The following is an 18,732-nucleotide window of genomic DNA, read 5'->3' as shown; positions in this document are numbered from 1 at the left end:
ACCCTGCCCTGTTCAAAGCCCATCTGTGGCCTCCCTAGGCTCTCAGGACAAAGTTCAGCCCTGGGTAATCTGTTCCTGCCAACCTCTCTTTCCAGCCTCATTTCTCACCACTGACTCCTCACACCATGTCCCAAAAATGAGGTTTGAGAATCTACCCCAACACAACACACTCTCGCTTGCCCTTGGGTCTTTGAATGCCCTGTTCCCTCTGCTTGGAATGCCCTACCACTCTGTTTTTGCCCATTTATGAGCCAGCTCAGGAGCTCTGTCAGTCCTCTGGGCTCCCCTATCTGGGTTGTCATTGCCTAGGGAATGTGTCTGTCTCTCCTGTAGAGTGTGAGCCCCTGGAAAGCAGATCTGGGGCCACTGGGTCGACGCTGTGTTCCCAGCACAGGGCTGGGTTGACCCGGGGCACTTCAATAGTTGTTTGATGGCCAGATGAATGAATAAATGAACAAATGGGAGAGACTATGCCGGGCAATGTCTGTGTTCCTAGCAAAGTGCCACCGTCCTGACTTGGAGGCCATGTCAACAAATGTGGTGAACAAATGAATGAGTGACTCTGCTGGAATGCCCTGAGGACATTTTATTTAGAGCAGCTGCCTTCCTCTTCTACCCCTGCTCTCTAGGGGCAGAAAGCAAACCAACAGTGAAAAACAACAAGCTAAAACTATGTATAAGGGAAAGGCTGCTCTCTACCTGCTTGAGGAAGGGGACTACGGGGCCTCAGTCATCCTGGTCCTCATCCTCATCTTCCTCCTCATCCTCTTCCTCTTCCTCCGCAGCTGCCAGGGCCTGCTCCTGGGCAGCCTTGAGGGCCTGCTCCTCCTCCACCGTGGGGTCGCTCATCTCCATGATCTCCAGGCTACTGGGGTACTCTTGCTGAACAGGGGCTGGCAGGGACGGGTTGAAATTCTCAGGACTGTACTTGTGGCCCCAGCCGATGTAGATGTTCTCAAACTTCCTGGAGGGGCAGAGAGATGCTGGGAAATCCTCCCTCAAAGACCCCGGCCTGGACTTTTGTTAAAGGTGGGACCCAGCCTAGGCATGGCATGCCTGCAAAGTTATGTGTGGTAGAGTGGAATGTGCCCACCAGGTCTCTCTGTTCATTTGTTCTTTCAGTATTCACTTAGCACCTACTAAGTGCCAGGTCATGTCTAGAGTTGCACTGTCTAACAGCACATGTAGCTGTTGAGCACCTGAAATGTGGTGAGACTGAAGAACTGAATTTCTAATTTTATTTAATTTTCAAATTTCACTTGTGGATTCTTCTTTGACCCATTGATTATTTAGGACTCTGTGGTTTAATTTCTACATACCTGTGAATTTCCCACATTTCCTTCTTTTACTGATTTCTAATTTCATTCCAGTGTGGTAAGAGAAGAAATTTTATATGATCAATCCTCTTAAATTTATTGAGACTTGTTTTATGGCTTAGCATTTGGTCTATCCTGGGGAATGTTCCATATGCACTTGAAAAGAATGTGTGTTCTACTGTTGTTGGAGTGGATTTTATTTAATTTTAATTAAATTTAATTAAATTTAAACAATAAAACTGATACTTCATTTATTGGAAGACATCTAAGTATGTCTGGGACAACCTGGGTACACGAATCTACTTTTTCAACTGTTAAGTATTGTGAAATCTGAATACAGGTCAAGTATTTCTGATGAAAATTTAGTACCCGAATTGAGATGTACTGTGAGTGTAAACTTCACCCCAGATTCTGAAGACTTAGTTTGAAAAAAAGAGTGTAAACTAGCTCGTTAATAATGTTTACATTATTGATTTCATGTTGTAATGAGAATGTTTAGGATATTTGGGGTTAAATACATTATTAAAATGAATTTTGCCTGTTTATTTTTTTAATTTCTTGAATGTGGCTGCAAGAAAATTTAAAATGACATATGTGGCTCATATTTTGTTTATATTGACCAGCACTGGTCTAGATATGGGAACCTAGCAGTGAACAAATTAGACAAGAACTCCTGCTGTGGTGCCTACATTCTAGAGAGAGGAGACTGATAATAAACAAGGGCATAATTGGTTGCATCCCAGGCCCACCAATTCACCTCTCCCCAGAATTTTAATGGGAGAAGGAAAGAGGAGTAGATGGGGGGAAAGGGAGCGGACTAAGAGACAGGGAGAGAGGCAGAGAGTTTGCCACGGGGAGCAGTTTGGATTTGACCTTATTTTCATAGCCTTGTTTTTCCCTCGAGAATCATTTTCCTCCGGGTCTTCCTCGGAGCCTTCAAATACACTGCTTCCTTGGAAGCCCCTGACCTCTGCCAGCCCTGGTTCCTGGGGTCCAGGAACCAGCAGCCTCACCCAGGAGGTTGTGCTTGCTAGGAAGGCAGAGTCTTGTGCTCCAACCCAGACCCAGGCGACCAGAACCTGAGCTTTAACCAGAGCCCCTGGTGAGTCCTACCCACTCACAGTTTGGGAAGCTCTGGTCTAGAATGTCCTTCTGCCTGCTTTTCCCCTAGTTACTTCTTTTTTTCCCCCAAAGATTTCCGATCAAGGCTGCTTTTCCCAGGAATCCTTCCTTGATCCCCTCAAGACATGACAGGTATGAGCTGCCATTGGTCCCTCCACTCTCCCCAGTGGTACTTCTCTTAGTTTGTAACAGGATATTTCATGGGGGTAAGGGGGTGAGGGAGGGTGAGGCTTGATGTACATCTAACACCTATGCTTCCTCTGCCTGCTCCCAGAGTAGGATCCATATCTGCTTTTTCAACAAAGTACTTGGGGCCCAGCGTACAGCTGGTAAACGGTGACATTCAAGAATCTTTTATAAAGAAAAAAAGTGGCGAGATGGATGCATCGTTGGGTGGTGGATGGGAGGGTGGATGGGTGGTTGGGTAAGTGGGGGTTGGAGGATGGGTGGGTGAGTGGAGCTCCAAGTTTGGATCCTTTGCTTTCAGAGGGATGCTGGCAAGTTAGGGTGTGGCCAGAAGAAGGGCGCTGGCAAAAGCAAGCATACCTCTTCCATGCTTCTGGAGGCGAAAAAGAAATTGTCAAGAATGTGGTTAAATTATCAAGAAGATGTAAAATCCCACCTTGACTGTGAAGCATAGTATCGAATACAGCACAGGCTGTTCACTGATACGGAAAAGGAAAAGCTTTGAAAAACCGTCATGCCATCTGGTGGACAGAGCCCGTAAGTGCATGCCCCGTGGCTGCAGGCTGCGCTCTCTAGTGGCTGAGCAGAAAAGCTGGGATGTGCCTGGTGAGAGGCTGAGGGACTTGTCTCGAGTGTGTAGCCGAGGTGGGAGGATGTGGGAGTGACTTCCACCTGCCAATCTTTTGGGAACAGCTGGTGGGGGATCCTGGTGGGGAAGATTTGTGCCCTTAGAGAGAAGATCCTTCAGATTGGAAGAACTGTGGAGGAGGCCCAGGGAAGGAGTTAGCTTCCCCAGAGATGAGACTCTGCCCATCAAGGCCACCCCAAAGGGGACATCTGAGTCCTGTCTGGCTCCATGCCTCAGACAGCAGGAAAGCCTGGGCCAAGGGGCCAAGGTATCCAGGTTTGAATACTGCACAGGCAGTGCGATCCCTGAGTTAGTTCCTCCCCCTTCCTGACCTTCCATTGTTTCATCCCAGGGGCTCACACACTCGGTATGGGATTTCTCGTTTTAGCCCTAGTGGGACCCCTGGGAGCTGAGTGAGGGAGGTTAGCCCCTGGGGGCTTCCTGAAGGGAGCTGTCCCAATGTCTGCCCACCCTGGTGAGTTGCCCCACCCGGCCTGGCTCTGATGAAGTTGTAGCGGCGCCCTCTGCTGGGAGGCACTAGGAGAAGACCTACTTGCCACTGGCGTAGGCATAGGCCCCTGGCCAGAGATTGGAGCGCACGACAGCCACGGAGTACTGCGGGCTGAGGCTGCAGGACAGGCGGGCGGTCCAGGGTGACATGTGCATGATTTCTGTGGGGGAGCAGAGAGCAGCAGGGAGGTCAGAGGTTAGGCTGCAGCTCCCCCTGCCCTGCACAGCCCCCTGGAAGGAAGGTAGAGAGGAGGAAGAGAGGGAGCAAAGAGGGAGGACAAGGAAGGGCATGTGGGGCTGACAGCATTGGCTTCAGTGTTTGAGCCCTGGCTCTGACCACTCTCTCGCTGTGTGGCCCTAGGAAGCCACTTCGCCTGTCTGAGCCTCAGTGACTGCACCCGGGAAAGGAGACACTTATCTCACCTCCTTTGTAGGGTGGCAGTGAGCCCTGAGGCCCCGACAGGGGAGCTACTGTGATTCTCCTTCGAGGTTGGCCATCAGTTTGGACCAGGGATCAGAGGACAGGGCACAGGCTCCAGGCTCACGGAAATCGGGATCCACATCCAGACTCTGTTCGCTCGCCCACTCTCAGCCTCTCCTTTCTTCCTTCAGATGCCTGAGATCCCCACCTCAGGAAATTCTTGTCCAGTCTTCCAAAATCCAGCTCAAGTCCTGCTTCCTCTGGGGAGGCCTCCCTAGCTATCTCTCCCCCTCCCCAAACCCATATGGGACTCGAAAGACCATATCTCACCATCTGGACCATTGCCATGTGCCAGACAAGGTTCACAAGATGGACACATTCCTATAACCCCATGGGATGCCCATTTTATAGATGAGAACACAACCAAAGCTCACAGAGGTGCCCCCCGCCACCAGTCTCGCTGCCCCTCCCTTTCTCCCAGTCTCCCCCAGAGCTGTGTGTGAAGTGAGGGCTGTTACCTGCATCTTCTGAGAGTGGCGTCAGCAGCGGGGGCCCGACCTCCTGCTCCACCTCCTCTATTCCCTCATCTGCCTTCTCTTCCTCCTCCCCCAGCTCCTCCTCCTCCTCCGTCTTCTGCAAAGGGTTCACCCAAGTGCAGCGGCCCTGGAGGTGGGGAGGAGGTCAGGTGGTACCCCCAGGGCACAGAGCCCGGCCTGTACTCTGGGAGGAGGTGAAGGACCAGGCAGTGTACTGGGGACGGGTCCTGTTCTCAGGGACCCAGAAGTGGGTAGAAGGACAAGGTTAGTCGCACAGGTATGAGGTGAGGGGAGAATGGGCTGAGAGCTGTAGCAGTGAGATGTGGACTCCTGCCTCTCTCAGGCTCTGTGGCCTCCATCTGTTCATCCATTCATCCATTCATTTACTGTATATTTAAGGAGCACCTACCATATACAGGCACTGCTCTCGGTGCTGGATATGTGTCCTTGAGAAAAGAAACCCCCCCATGTCTGCCCTTGTGGAGTTGACATTTGGCAGCCCATATGATCCTCTGTTTGCTCATCTGCGAAATGGGGGTGTCATGGGTGCCTCTCTCATTGGATTGTTGCTGGGTTGCAGGAGGTACTGAAGAGCAATAAATGTTTGTTGAATGAATGAGTGAACCTAAGTGCAGAGCATGTAGCAGACTTCAGTTTCAGCAACTATAAAATGTGAATGACCATTGTACCAATCTCAGAAGCAGTTATTTGGATTCAATAAAACATTGTGGAGTCAATCAATGTTTATTGAATAAATGAATGAATAAAAAGTTCCTAGCACACAGCAGGTGCTGCCTTGAGTGAATGAATAAATGTATGTAAAGTTCAGACACACTAGGCATTCAATAAATGCAGGTCCACCATCCCTTATCCACAATTCCAAAATCTGAAAAGCTTTGAAAACCAAAAGATTTTTCATAAGTCATCTGGCAGAAACCCTGACCTGAGTGATCAGAAGCTCTTCAGTTTTGCTGCAGAAATAATGATGCCTTTGAATACAGGCTGCAGCCCCAGCCCCTGCTTGAGATGTTGCGTAATATATAGTATGTGCACTGTGTCACTTTTTTAGTGTGTGTGTCACCTTTATTTTTATTTATTTTTTTAAACTACTCTTATTTTTGTAAGTACTGTTTTTTTTGGCCGCACCAGGAGTCTTGTGGGATCTCAGTTCCCCGACCAGGGATCAAACCCAGGCCCCCCACCCCCACCCCCGGAAGTGAAAGCACTGAGTCCTAACCACTGGACCACCAGGGAATTCCTGTCACCTTTTTAAAATCTGAAAAATTCAGAATTCCAAGGTGCATCTGGCCCCAAAGGTTTCTGACAGGGGACTGTCAACCAGTATCTGTTGAATGAATGAAGGAATGGATGAATGAATATCACTGAGCACGATGCCTAGCTGCCGAGCAGGTGCTTGCTGTCTTATTTTGGAGTCACACCTGGTGCTACGACCCGCGGGGAGGCTGGAGTCCGGCCCTCACCTGTGGCAGGATGTGCTGCGTATGATGCACCCAGTTGGCCATGGAGTCCACCAGCTCGAGGACCGGGATGCCCTCGAAGTCGGGGTTCTCCTCGTAAGAGTCGCGCCCGGCACCGCCCTCCTCCTCCTCGTCGCCCTCCTCCTCGCCGAACTGGTAGAAGCCGAGGGGGCTGATGTGTGTGGCGGCCGAGATACGGGCGATCTGGGCCCGCAGGTAGTTGGCCTCGTTGCCCGGGAAGGGCGGGTAGCTGATGACCGGCGCATCCAGGAAGCCAGTGAAGAACTTCTTGATCTTGCGGGCCTGCACGATCTGGATCGGCGTGACGTGGGGCAGCCTCACCCACGGCCGGCCCGGCTCGTTGCACACGAAATACAGGTACTTGTTGGCGCCGTTTCGGCTCTCTTCCTTGGGGACGACGGGCGGCGGCTTCCACGTGGGCTTGGGGATGACGTCGGTGACCTTCTCCTCGTCCTCCTCGCCCTCCTCCTCGCCGTGCGCCTCCATGACCTCGCCGCCCTCCATCACCTCCTCCACCTCCTCCTCCTCCACCTCCTCCTCGCCCTCCCGGAATTCCACCTCAGCCACCAGGTAGCTGCGATGGAGCCCCAGGATCTTGCCCCAGAAGCGGCAGGTGTGGACGGGCCACTGCTCCACTAGCTGCTTCAGGGCCAGGAAGATGCGGAAACTTTCGTCTGAGCTCAGGCCCACGCCGGCCTGTTCGAAGTAGAAGGCCTTCTCCATGATGTTGGGCACGGCCGTCTCTGCCTGCAGAGGGTGGGGCGGAAGGCAGAGGAAACCAGGCTGAAGCGCTGCTCCCCAGCCTGACTTTTCTAGAGTCTACAGAGTGAAACGACTCTGTAACCCAGCTGCTCATGCCACCGTTTTTGGCCACTGAGATGCAGGGGTAAGTGTGCCAAGGAACGATGATGCCTAAATCGTGCAGTTGATGTAAAAGATTTGGGGACGAGCATACTGAGGCTTTTCCTAAAGGTATATACTGCATTCCCATTTTCTTACAAGCTCCATTTATGAACAACACAGTGTTAAAAGGAACAATTATTGCATCCTCTTCCCATGCCTGCCAGACTGCTCCGTTGTTCACAAATGCCTGAAGTCCCTGTCCACAGGAGGATTATACGTTCCCACCCCCACCCCACTGCATTCAGGAGTGGCCATGTCACTTGTTCTGACCACTTGAAATGGCAGTGAAAGGGACACGGGTCATACCCAGGCAGGAGCTGTAAGAAACAATGTGGGTTTTGCTCTGCTTTCTTTTTCCTGCTCTGCAACTGTGGAAGCCTGTGTTACAGTGGCACTTCCATCACCCTCCAGCTCAAGTGTCTGATAAGCCAAGCCCCCTTGCCAAGCCTGGATGGGCAGGTAGTGTGAGTGAGAAATAAACTGTGTGGTGTTAAGACACTGAGATTGTTTGGCTGTTTGTTTGTTTGTTTTTTAAATGTTTATTTATTTTATTTTATTTTTTGGCTGCATTGGGTCTTCGTTGCTGCATGCGGGATTTTCTCTGGTTGCAGCGAGCGGGGGCTACTTTTCCTTGTGGTGCGTGGGCTTCTCATTGCGGTGGCTTCTCTTGTTGAGGATCATGGGCTTCAGTAGCTGTGGCTTGCGGGCTCTAGAGCGCAGGCTCAGTAGCTGTGGCACACGGGCTTAGTTGCTTCGCGGGATGTGGGATCTTCCCAGACCAGGGTTCAAACCTGTGTCCCCTGCATTGGCAGGCAGATTCTTAACAACTGCACCACCAGGGAAGCCCAGGCTGTTTGTTATCTCAGCTTGAAACGGCACACCCTGACTCATACTCTATAGGAGGAGAATTGTTATTTTGAAAGTGATTCTGGCAGTTGCCCTCAATCTTTTTTTTTTTCTTTTTGCCATGCAGTCCAGCTTGTGGGATCTTAGGTCCCTGACCAGGGATTGAACTCACTTCCCCTGCAGTGGAAGTGTGAAGTCCTAACCACTGGTCCACCAGGGAACTCCCTGCCCTCAATCTTAAACACAGTGCAAAAGCTTGTCTGCCTAGGGGACTTTCCTGGTGGCACAGTGGATAAGTCTCCGCGCTCCCAATGCAGGGGGCCCGGGTTTGATCCCTGGTCAGGGAACTAGATCCCGCGTGCATGCCACGACCAAGGGTTCGCATGCCACAACTAAGGAGCCCACATGCCACAACTAAAGGAGTCGGCGAGCCGCAACTAAGGATTCCTGGAGCTGCAACTAAGGAGCCTGCCTGCCACAACTAAGACCCCACACAACCAAATAAATAAATAAAGCTTGTCTGCCTAATTGATACTGACACCAGCAACTCGGGGACAGGGTCAAAACTTAATCCCAAGACTCACTGTGCTGCCAGCAGGGAAGATAAGGGAATGAGCATAGAAAACTCTCTTTGGGGTGTGTGCCTGGCCCATGAGCCAATGGCCATCACCCTCTTTCTGGTAATGTCTTCCACCCACTTGGCAATGGAATGGCCTCACCAACCGTGATTAAATGATATCACCCTGCCTTCTGGCCACTGGTGATTGGAGCAAGTGAGGACAACTGCTCCAAAATGGCAGATCAGGCTCTCCTTCTCTACCTCTGCAATTGTAACTGGGTGGAGAGAAAGTACATCTGGCGTCTCCCTGCCTAGAAATTACTTCTTTGGGATGGTTGGGTTTAAACCCAGGTTGGTCTGGCTCCAGAGGTCATATTCTTAGTCCCTACTCCTTAATTCCTCTATTAACTGTGGTCAGAATCTTCCTTCCTCTTTCTTTCTCCCAGTTTCCAGGAAGATCCTATCTATGATCTGGGAGAAAAGATTTCCTAGTGGCAACTAGATGAATTAAAAAAAAAAAAAAAAATTCAGGAACTGTGGGGCAGCTGTGTGCTGCCGTGTGAGGAGGTAGGGGAGAGAGAGGAGCAGAGGTGAGATATGGGCACTGAGATCCCTGAATACCAGCTTGGCCTGGGGCCCAGCTACATTCCTGCCCTTGGGTTCGACGGCAGATGGCACCATCCTCAACCCCCTTCTCCACTGCTTGCCTTCACAGTCACCTCCCCAGCGCCCCTTGCAGTCAAGGGATGGTTATGTGACCCAATCTGGCCAATAAGACGCAAGCAGAGCTTTTCTGAGGGGCTCCTGGGAAATTTTGCTCCCGATTGATTGATTGATTGATGGATGGATGGATTTATTTATTTATTTGGGGGGCCACACTGCATGGCTTGAGGGATCTTAGTTCTCCAACCAGGGATTGAACCTGTACCTTCAGCAGTGAAAGGGCAGAGTCTTAACCACTGGACCGCCAGGGAATTCCCTTGCTCCCCTTGTTTAAAAAAATAAAGGGGGAGGGAATTCCCCGGTAGTCCAGTGGTTAGGACTCAGCACTTCCACTGCTGTGGCCTGGGCTCAATCCCTGATCGGGGAACTAATATCCCACAATCCCGCAAGCCACACGGCTCAGCCAAAAAAAAGAAAGAAAAGAAAGAAAGAAAGAAAGAGAGAGAGAGAGAGAGAGAAAGAGAGAAAGAAAGAAAGAAAGAAAGAAAGAAAGAAAGAAAGAAAGAAAGAAAAGGAAGGAAGGAAGGAAAGAAGGAAGGAAGAAAGAAAGGAAAGGGAAAAAAGGGGGAGACATACGGTGAAGAGCGTCCCCTCTCTTTTGGGGGCACTGGTGTGGAGATATGATGTCCGAGGCTGTAGCAGTCATTTTTCAAACATAAAATGACAAACTCAAGGACCAAACATCAACGTGATGAAGGCAGAACAGAGGGGAGGAAAGAGCTGGGAGTCTTCACGATCTCACAGAGACACTGCCCCAACTCTACTCACTCTTGGCAAAGTGAAGTAATGAAATGTTTTGCTGAACTGCTTGCGCCATTTTAATCAAGCATTTGTAGCCCAAAGTAAGCCTTACTGACTGCCTTGGCCAGAGATAGGATTTAATTTATTTATTTTTCTTTTATGTTCTGGTCATGCCGCGCGGCATGTGGGATCTTAGTTCCCTGACCAGGGATCTAACCTGAGCCCCCTGCAGTGGAAACGGAGTCTTAACCACTGGACTGCCAGGGAATTCCCCAGAAATAGGATTTATCCCCAGGCTTCTGTGATGCAGAAAACGGCTTTCTTGGTTTGGGTGGAGTGGAGGGGAGGGATGAGGGAAGAAAGCCCTCAGTGCCCCTTCACTGGGGAGCCACCTTACCAGCCCTAGACTGCTTGCACCTATTAGGTGTGAGAAAAACTATCTCTCTAAGCCACTTGTCTTCATTTCTGCGACAACTATTTCCTGTCTTAAAGTGATCTGTGTTGTCAAACAAGTGCAAGAATAATACTAAAGTTAGTTTAAAACTATAAATGTGAGGATAGTCAGGAACTTTTCAAAACAGAGGTGCAGTGATGGGGAGCCTTATGCTACCAAACAGCCAAACCTGCTATGCAGCGGTTGTACACAACAAGCAGGAGAGTCCCAGAGCAGAAAGCCATCTACAGAGCAAGGCACAAAATAGAGACTCCAGAAACAGACTGGAGTCCATACCGGTGTAAATAAATGGTAGAGGTGGCATTTTTAAAGCAGGAGAAAGGATGGATTTTTCCATAAATGCTGTTGGGGATCATGGAAGAAACAGAAATTCTTTGCATTTGGAAGAAATAGAAAATGAGAGAAATGAGAGCCCTTCCTCCCCTCAGACAGAAAAACAAATACAAAATGCTGACTCATGGATTTGAGTCTCTTCCTAGAAACATGTACAGGTCACAAACGCCCACAATTTTGCCCTTCTACAGACCTCCTCATATTAAAAACTCCAGCTCAAACAAACGAACCAAAAAAAAAAACGAAACCAAAACCAAAACCAAAACCAAAAAACCTCCAGCTCCAAGTTCTAAAGGGGTGAGACCTCTAGGGACCAAGCGTTCGAAGAGGGCGGAGCCTCCCTCAGGATTGAATTTTTAAGGGGGCGGAGCCTCACGGGCTGTGGAATTCTAAGCGGGTGGAGCCTCTAGAGGCACAGTGTTCTAAGGAGGCGGGGCCGACAGGGACTTGCATTAGATAAGTGTGCGACCTGGAGGTGTGGGGGAGGAAGGGTGCAGTTCTAAGGGGGTGCGGCCTCCCAAAGAGAGACTGCTGATCTGAAATTTAAAACCATATTCTCAGGTAAGACTGTTCCTCATGTCTAAGACATGGATTCCGACCTGCGCTCTGCTCACCCAAGGGCTCATTCCTTGGTCAGATTGTCGTTTCCAGTTCTCTCACCATCCCACCCCACTGTCTCCAGAATCCTAGGATTTCAGAAGCATAAAACGTGAGCATAGACCAACAGCATCAGCAGAGATGGCAGAGGTGATAGCCCGGGCTTTGGAGGACATGGTCCTGCCTTCCTAGTCCTGTCTTTTCTAGTTTCGAGCCCTCTTAGTCCTTCCTCCACAAATAGGAATAATAAATGGCACTTGCCTTACAAGGTTGTTTCAGCGAGGAAACGAGCCCACACTCCTAAAGCTCTTAGCTGGGGGCGGGGGGGGGCGGGCGCCTAGGAGGTGTCAGAATTATGATAAAGAGTTCTCAACAAATGTTTCTTAAACGAGTGAAAGAACATTTCAGCCAAATTTTAAGCCGTCGTCCAATGCTGGAAACAGAATCGTGGAATTAAATATTCTGAGGATAGTAGAATGTTAATCAATCATGGGTGGAAGAGTTCTCAGCGGGTCTCAACTTGCAAAAGGGGAAACTGAGTCCGGGGGATAGGAGGCAAATTCAGTGTTGAGAGACTCCAGGAGTCAGTGGGTTTCACAGAAAACGTCCACAGAGCAGTTATTTGCAGAAAGGAGTAAGGGATGGTAGGAGAAATCAGCCTCCACCTCCATGTGGCGCTGGAGTCAGCTTTCTACAATGCAGAGCTGGCCAACCTTTCCTCTGCTTCAAACCCTCCCATGGCGCCCCAGTGGTCTCAGGAGAAAGCCCAAGCCCCTTAGCCTGGCGTTCAAGGACCTCTGTGACCTGGTCCCCGACCCACACTCTGGACTGAAATGGCGTGTGTTTCTTGGTGGTGCTGTGCGCTCCCTCCCCTCCAGGCATTAGCAGGAGCTGTGCCTAAACCCGGGCCACCACCGCTCTTCCGCCGCGCGCCCCTCCCCACCGCTTCACTCACCACCTCCTCCTCCATCTCCTGTTCGCCCTCGCCGCCGCCGCTCTGGCTGAACAGCGCCTTGTGCCTCTCGGCCATCTCATAGGTGGTCTGCATCTCCGGGTCGTCTCGAAGCGTGTCCAACTTGGGGTGGAACCACTCCCACTGAGTGGTGCGGTTCAGCGACTCCAGGAGGAACAAGGGGTCCTCGGGCCGCTGGTTCAGGATCTTGGTCAGCAGGTTCACCAGGTGCTCATACCTGCCTCCAGGAGAGGGGAATGGGAGGTGGGGGACATCGCTCACTCAGCTTACTGAGCTTGCTGCTGTGTTTCTGGCCCTGTGCCTGGCTCTGGGGACACAGGGAAGAGAAAAGCTCCCTGCCCTGGTGGAGCTGATGGTCTGGTGATGGAGACATATTAACCAAATGTGCAAAATATATAGTGTGTTGGGGGTGGTAATTTATACGGAGACAAAGCAGGGAATGGGGACTGGGAATGCCAGGGATAGGAGATGGTTTACAATTTTAAATAGGGAGGCCAGGGAGGGGGCATACTATGCGAATACTGGAAGGAAGAGTATTTCAGTCAGAAGGAACAGCATATGCATAGGCCCTGAGACATTTTATGAGTCTAACATAATCTTGATACCAAAACTCAAGGAAACTAGGAGAAAGGGAAATTCCATGTCATTCTCATTTAGAAATATAGATGCTGAAATCCTAAGCAAAATATTAGCAAGTGGCATCCAGCATTCTCAAAAGGATGACACACCGTGATTAAATTTGGCTAATAACAGGAATGCAAGACTGAACTGATATTAGAAAAAGAGGAAAAAAAATATAATTCAGCACATTAACATGTTAAAGGAGATATGTAAGATCACCTCAATAGGTGCAGAGAAACTGATAACATTCAACACCCATTCATGATTTTTAAAAACCTAGCAAACTAGGAATAGAATGTAATGTTTTATAATCTTATAAAGGGGAGCCACAAGTAACCTGCAGCACACACCAAACGTAATGGTAAAAGACTGAATATTTCTCCCATGAGATTGGAAATGAAGATGCCTTCTTTCACCACTTCTATATAATACTGCACTGGAGGTCCCAGCCAATGCAATCCAACATGAAAAATAAAAGGTAAAAGAGTTAGAAAGGAAGAAGCAAAACTGTCATGGTTTGCAGATGATATGGTTGAGAATGGAGCGCAAAGGCCTTGAGCTGAGGGTGTGCCTGGCATGTTGGAGGAACACTGAGGAGGTCTGGAGTAGAGTGAGGAAGAGGGGTTGTGGCAGGAAAGGAGGCTGGAGTGATAACAGTATCATCATGGCTTCCATTCACCTGAGTCAGGCACTGTGCTGGGCACTTGAGAGCAACGTTGAATTCTCACCACAATCATACATCTGAGGAACAATTACGATCCCCACTCTCCAGATGAGGAAACTGAGGCTTAGAAAAGTTGAGGTCATGAGGTCACACAGTGGTAACACAGCCAGGATTTAAAACCAGGTTGGCCTGATTTCAAAACATGTATGTCTAGCCCTCTTCAGTGTGCAAACCCTTTGGCAGCAGTCCTGGGTGTGGTGGAGGGCCATCATTGAATTGGGAAGGGTAAAGAGGAGTGAGACTTTGGCCAGGGCTTTACAATAAGAGACCTTGAAGCTCCTGAGGGCTGGGTACTATTGGGGAAGAGCTGGAGGTTAATTTTGGCTAGATTCTAGGATCTGAGGTAGGAGCTGACTAAAGATGAAGTTTGGAGAGGGAGAAGGGGCTGAATCATACAGGGCCTTGAAGGCTGTTATGAGGAGCCTACCTTCTCCTGAGGGCACTGGTGAGCCACAGCAGGCTCTGAGCATAGGAGGAATGGGAGTCAGCTTTGTGCTTTAGAAAGACCTGTTACTTCAAACTCTTCTTCTCTCACTTCCTCTCTTCCTCCCTTGGTTCCAGTCACACCAGCCTCCTTGCTGTTCCTCAAACACGGCAAGCTTCAAAGCCTTGAAGCTCACTGTGTTCCGTATCTGGACAACTCTCCCTCCAATTACCTGCAAGATGCTCTCCCTTACCTCCTTCAGGCCCCTGATCAAGTGTCACTTCCTCAGAGAGGCCTTTCCTGACCTCACACTATTTAATATTCCCTCCCTATCCCCCTTACTCTGCCTTATTGCTCACCTTAGCTCGTATCATCACCTTATACCTTATTATATTTATTGTCTGCTCTCCCACTAGAGTGTCAGCTTCATGAGGATGTGATAGGGGGCTGAGAGGTGTGTTATGACTGCAGCTAAGTGGCCTTGGCAAGTGCCTTCCTCAGGCAGAAAATTTTAGTGGATAAAAGGGCCTCAGGAGCCAAATCACTTGTGTTGAAATCCTGGCTCTGCCACATCTTAGCTGTGTTATTTTGGATATGGGACCTAATTCCTCTGTGTCTGTTTCCTCTCCTGTAAAATAGGAACAGAAGATGTACTAATCTCAGCCATGAGAACCAGATGTTTCTGTGTGAAGTGCTGGCACAGTGTCTGGTAAGTAAATGCTAGCTATTGTTAGTATTTATTCCCCGACTCCTAAGCTGAGTTAGAGGCCCCCAGAGTGGTCGCTGGTTCTCAATGAGGAGCAATCTCGTCTGAGACCCCAGGCCTGAGGCAGGGCCTTGCCTGGGGCTTCTCCCTGCCTGGGCCCCTCCCTCTCCCCACTCCGGGGCCCCCTTCTCACAGGCTGAGGTCGCAATTGACGCTGGTCTGCAGCAGGTAGGCCTTGGCGTTCTGCACGGCCAGCTCTCGAGGGTCTGGCTCACGCACCTCCACATTGAAGGGCATGAAGCCCAGCTCAGAGGGCGAGAACTGGAGCGCAGGGTCATCCCGTAGGTAGGGCCCATGCTGGGTGCCCTGGCTGAACTGCAGGTCTTCTCTCTGGTACCCGGTGTACTGGCCCAAGAGGTCAGCCCGGGGCTCCTGGTAGGCAGACTCCAGTTGCTGGAATAGGTTGCCTTTGCCCTGCTGTAGCTGCTGCAGCATTAGGCTGGCGTTGTGGCTGGCCTGGAGCCTGCCTTCACTCGGGTAAGTTTGGGGCTGTACCTCTGAGGGAAAGCCCGTATTCAGGGAAGGGTATTCAATGCCCCCCCGCTGGGCTTCCTCGGCCTGAAAAATAAAGTTCTCATTTGGGGTCAGACTGGCCCCTTGTGACCAGCCCCGGTTGATCTGGTTCGACACCATCTCCCGACTGCTGCGCAGGATCTGAGCGTCAAGCGGTACCTGCTGCACCTCTTCAGGGACTGTGGGCTGGGGCCTAGAGTGTTCCCGACTGCGCCGCCGCTCGGAGACCTGGGAATTCCTACGGCTGGAGGTCGGCTGAGGAGGGGGCTCAGGGTCGGGTGGTAGGTCTCCCATAGTTCAAAGGGATCGCAGACTTCTAGGAGGAAGGCTTGCAGACAGGCAGGCCAGACCAGTCGCCTGGCTTGTGTGTATTCGGCAGCCGCTAGGCCAGCGGCGCCGGTTTCTAAGGAGGGAGGGGGCGGCCCGTTACCAGGAGAGGGCGCGCGGAGACGCTGGGGCCAAGGAGCTGGTTTCCGCGCAGGCGCAAGTGCACGCCAGAAGGGCTTCCCGTTTTCCGGGGAGCTCCTGGGCACGCCCACTAGCTTCTGCACAGTTCCACAGCTGACACGGAGGCAGAGAAGAGACTGCACCCTTGCCCCAGACCAGCGATCTTTTTAATTTTTAAAGGCAAAGCACCGCCGGCCAAGCCCCTCCCAGGCCTCCCTGAGCTCCCAGTCCCACTCCCCTTCCCCACCAAGCCCCGTCAGCTGTTCCCCTTGGTCTCGGGTTCCCCGGCTTCCTCAGCAGTGGGGCTGGGAGTCTTCACGGTGTCTTCACCGGCAGGGGTGAGGGTCTGGGGGCTCCGCTCTTCCTTTGAAATCAATCCGCCCGCTGCAGCTTCCTGGTGACAGGAGAATGGGGAGCGGTCAAAAACAGCGTGGTCCCACCTCCAATGTTTCTTCAGGCCGTACCCTTTCTGCCCCCTCCCGCCTTGGGAACTCGGCACACACACTTAACCCCAGGCCCCTGATCTTTCTCGTCCTCTGTCGCTCTGAGGTCGTCGTCCCTACCTTAGGCAGGGGTCCCTCAAGGCTAGAGTCCAGCAGTGCCGCCTCAGCCAGCCCCGAGTCATCGTCCATGCTGATGAAGATGGCCGGGGTCTCACACTCAGGCCCCTCCTCCCGGAAATCAATGGCTTCCTCCAGCTGGGGAGGGCCTGGCCGGGCCGAGGAAGAGGACAACGACGAGGAGGACGAGGAGGGGGCTCCCACTCCCCCAGGCTTCAGCTTCTGTTCCTCCTCCAGCTGCCGCTTCAAGGCCTTCTCCTGGGCCAGCCGCAGGCCGATGAGGTCTTGAGGGGGGCGGGGGGCAGGGGGCGGCGCCAGGGCCAGCGGCTCTAAGTCATCCTGGGGGTGGGGAGGGATACACAAAAGCTCAGGGACGGGTGGGACCTAGGACCTAGGCTGCTCTCAAGAGGTTGGTGGGAAAGAAGACAGAAACCATCCTGAGGCAGACAGCAGACCGGGTGGGCATAGGGAGTAAGGGGCAGCTGTCTCCCCACCCCAAGCTCCTTTCAGTAGAGCCTCAGCAGAGAGATGGCTAGAGTGGGTAGGAGGAGGGGACGGGGCCTTTCTGGCTTGGGGAGGGGGCTGCAGGCCCTCACCTCTTCCAGGGGCCCGGCAGGTGCTTCCTTAGTCTCTGGCTCTTGCTTGCCGCTGGCCTCCAGGATGGTCATGATGGAGTTGGGGATGTGTGCTTGCTAGGGGAAGAGCAGGATGGGGGCGTTGTGGACAGCTCTGACCCAGAGACACCCCACCTCACCCAGATCCTTGGTGTCCTTGACCCTCCAGAGGCCCAGACCTTCATGGCAGTACAGGGCTCCCCTCTGCCCATCCCACCCAGTCCCCCAGGGCTGGACCCATGGGGCCACCCACCCCACACCTTGGGGTACCTGGTGGGGGGTGAAGGAACGGACGTGGGCCAGCAGGGGCTCCCGGAGCTCCGGGCACTTGTCAAAGACGGCACCCAGCTGCTGGGGTGGGAGCTGCAGGATGACCTGGAAGCTCTGGGGCTTGGTGCGTTGACAGCACTTGATGAAGCCCTCCCACACCTTGGGATACTTCCACACCTGGGCCAGGCAGGGAGGGAGCAGTCATCAGGGGGCCTGCAGGCAGCCAGCCACCCCAGAAACTGGGAGAAAGACCTTGCCAAGATGGCACCGCCTCATTTCATTCTCACAGCAGCCTCTAGAGGGCGACATTAGCCCTGCAAAACCCACGAGGCCCGGGTGTGGGGACTTGTCCAGGGTCACACAGGTACGGTACCAAGGGGCAGAACCAACATCTGAACCCAGGTCTGTCTGAATCTGCACTTAACCTCTAAGCCAGATGTTGCAAAGTAGCAACCTGTGGCCTAAATCCAGTCTGAAGGCTTGTGCATGGGGTTTGTTTTTTGTTTCATCATGGTATTTCTAAAAACAATTTCTAGCTTCTCCTGAAAAACGGGACCATCTTTCAGGTCTAGTATGCATCCTGGCTGGGTGCACAATGGTGGGGGGCAAGGGGGGGCCATACCTCTCCTGGGACGTGCACCCCCTGAGGCCTTCTGCTTGCTCCTACCACCCAACAGCCCTCACTCATCACGTTGCCACCCTATACCTGTCTGACTCAGTGACCCCTAAAGGGTTGTATTGTCTCAGCAGAGGGCAGGGCAAATGAGCTGGCTGTCTTGGTAGAGCTTATTCTCTGCATCATGGCTCCCTTGGGGTAGGGGCCAAGCAGGCTGGAAAAGCCTGGGGTTTTGCCTCAAGTCTGTCTGTAGCGTGTCCTGCTGCAGTCCCCTGCTTGGGAGACTGGGGTAGTCAGGGGTGGGTTACCTGCTTCATGATGAGGCGGGAAAGGATGTTCATGACGAAGCCCCCCAGGCGGGGGTACATGGTCAGGGACTGGATGACGGTCCTCATGAGCAGCATGGGCAGGGGACTCTGCTCCATCAGCTGCTGCATCACCACGGCCAGCACCTCCGATGTGTACACGTTCCGCTCCGCAAAGCACAGGTTGGTGGCTGCGAGGAGGCGGAGAGTGGGCCTGTCCCCTTTGCCCAGCTGCCCCCTGGGAAGTGGGAGCCCCACCCCTTAGAGAACCTCAGCCCCATTATCTGCCCGTGTGAGGGGAGACCCAGCCCTGACTTCCTGAAGCTCCAGGCAAGACAGAAGACTTGCCCCACCCAGCAGAAGGTCTCCTTCTAAGGGGACACTGTGGCCTGGTCCTTGGAAAGCCTGGGAGCTGGGTCTAAGGGAAAAGACACTTCCATCTCCTAGAAGCCCCACTGGGCAGAGTGGGAAGACTTTGGCCCTCTCTCTTTGGGGACAACCCCCAGAAAGGGTGAGGTGAGAAAG

General features: G+C 52.1%; 2 protein-coding genes across 4 annotated transcripts in view; both read right to left on the bottom strand.

The window, feature by feature from the left end:
- Nucleotides 1-570: 570 nt before the first annotated feature.
- On the bottom strand, nucleotides 571-15,772 carry RSPH6A (radial spoke head 6 homolog A). Of its 3 annotated transcripts, none has more exons than XM_059903804.1 (6): nucleotides 15,016-15,772; nucleotides 12,330-12,564; nucleotides 6,201-6,965; nucleotides 4,702-4,846; nucleotides 3,806-3,923; nucleotides 571-964 (listed from the first exon to the last, which is right to left on the bottom strand). In XM_059903804.1, the coding sequence occupies exons 1-6, from the start codon at nucleotides 15,687-15,689 to the stop codon at nucleotides 727-729; spliced, it is 2,175 nt and encodes a 724-aa protein (XP_059759787.1). In that variant the 5' UTR covers nucleotides 15,690-15,772; the 3' UTR covers nucleotides 571-726. The 3 variants fall into 3 exon arrangements, with proteins under 3 accessions (XP_059759787.1, XP_059759789.1, XP_059759788.1); XM_059903805.1 differs by lacking the exon at nucleotides 571-964 and adding an exon at nucleotides 1,981-2,997; XM_059903806.1 differs by lacking the exon at nucleotides 3,806-3,923 and having other exon boundaries at nucleotides 754-964.
- A 242-nt stretch (nucleotides 15,773-16,014) lies between these two features.
- The window catches only part of SYMPK (symplekin scaffold protein), a 36,520-nt gene continuing 33,802 nt past the window's right edge, over nucleotides 16,015-18,732 (bottom strand). Inside the window, exons 23-27 of the mRNA XM_059903553.1 lie at nucleotides 18,211-18,398; nucleotides 17,287-17,463; nucleotides 16,999-17,094; nucleotides 16,406-16,741; nucleotides 16,015-16,236 (exon numbers count right to left, since the gene is read on the bottom strand). Coding sequence (XP_059759536.1) covers nucleotides 16,099-16,236; nucleotides 16,406-16,741; nucleotides 16,999-17,094; nucleotides 17,287-17,463; nucleotides 18,211-18,398 — 935 coding nt within the window. The 3' untranslated portion in view covers nucleotides 16,015-16,098. The remainder of the gene's footprint in view (nucleotides 16,237-16,405; nucleotides 16,742-16,998; nucleotides 17,095-17,286; nucleotides 17,464-18,210; nucleotides 18,399-18,732) is intronic.

The sequence above is a fragment of the Balaenoptera ricei genome, chromosome 19 (assembly GCF_028023285.1).
Source record: "Balaenoptera ricei isolate mBalRic1 chromosome 19, mBalRic1.hap2, whole genome shotgun sequence".
NCBI classification, from domain to species: domain Eukaryota; kingdom Metazoa; phylum Chordata; class Mammalia; order Artiodactyla; family Balaenopteridae; genus Balaenoptera; species Balaenoptera ricei.
Note: the sequence above shows the minus strand (reverse complement) of the source record. Positions and strands in the feature narration are given on the sequence as shown.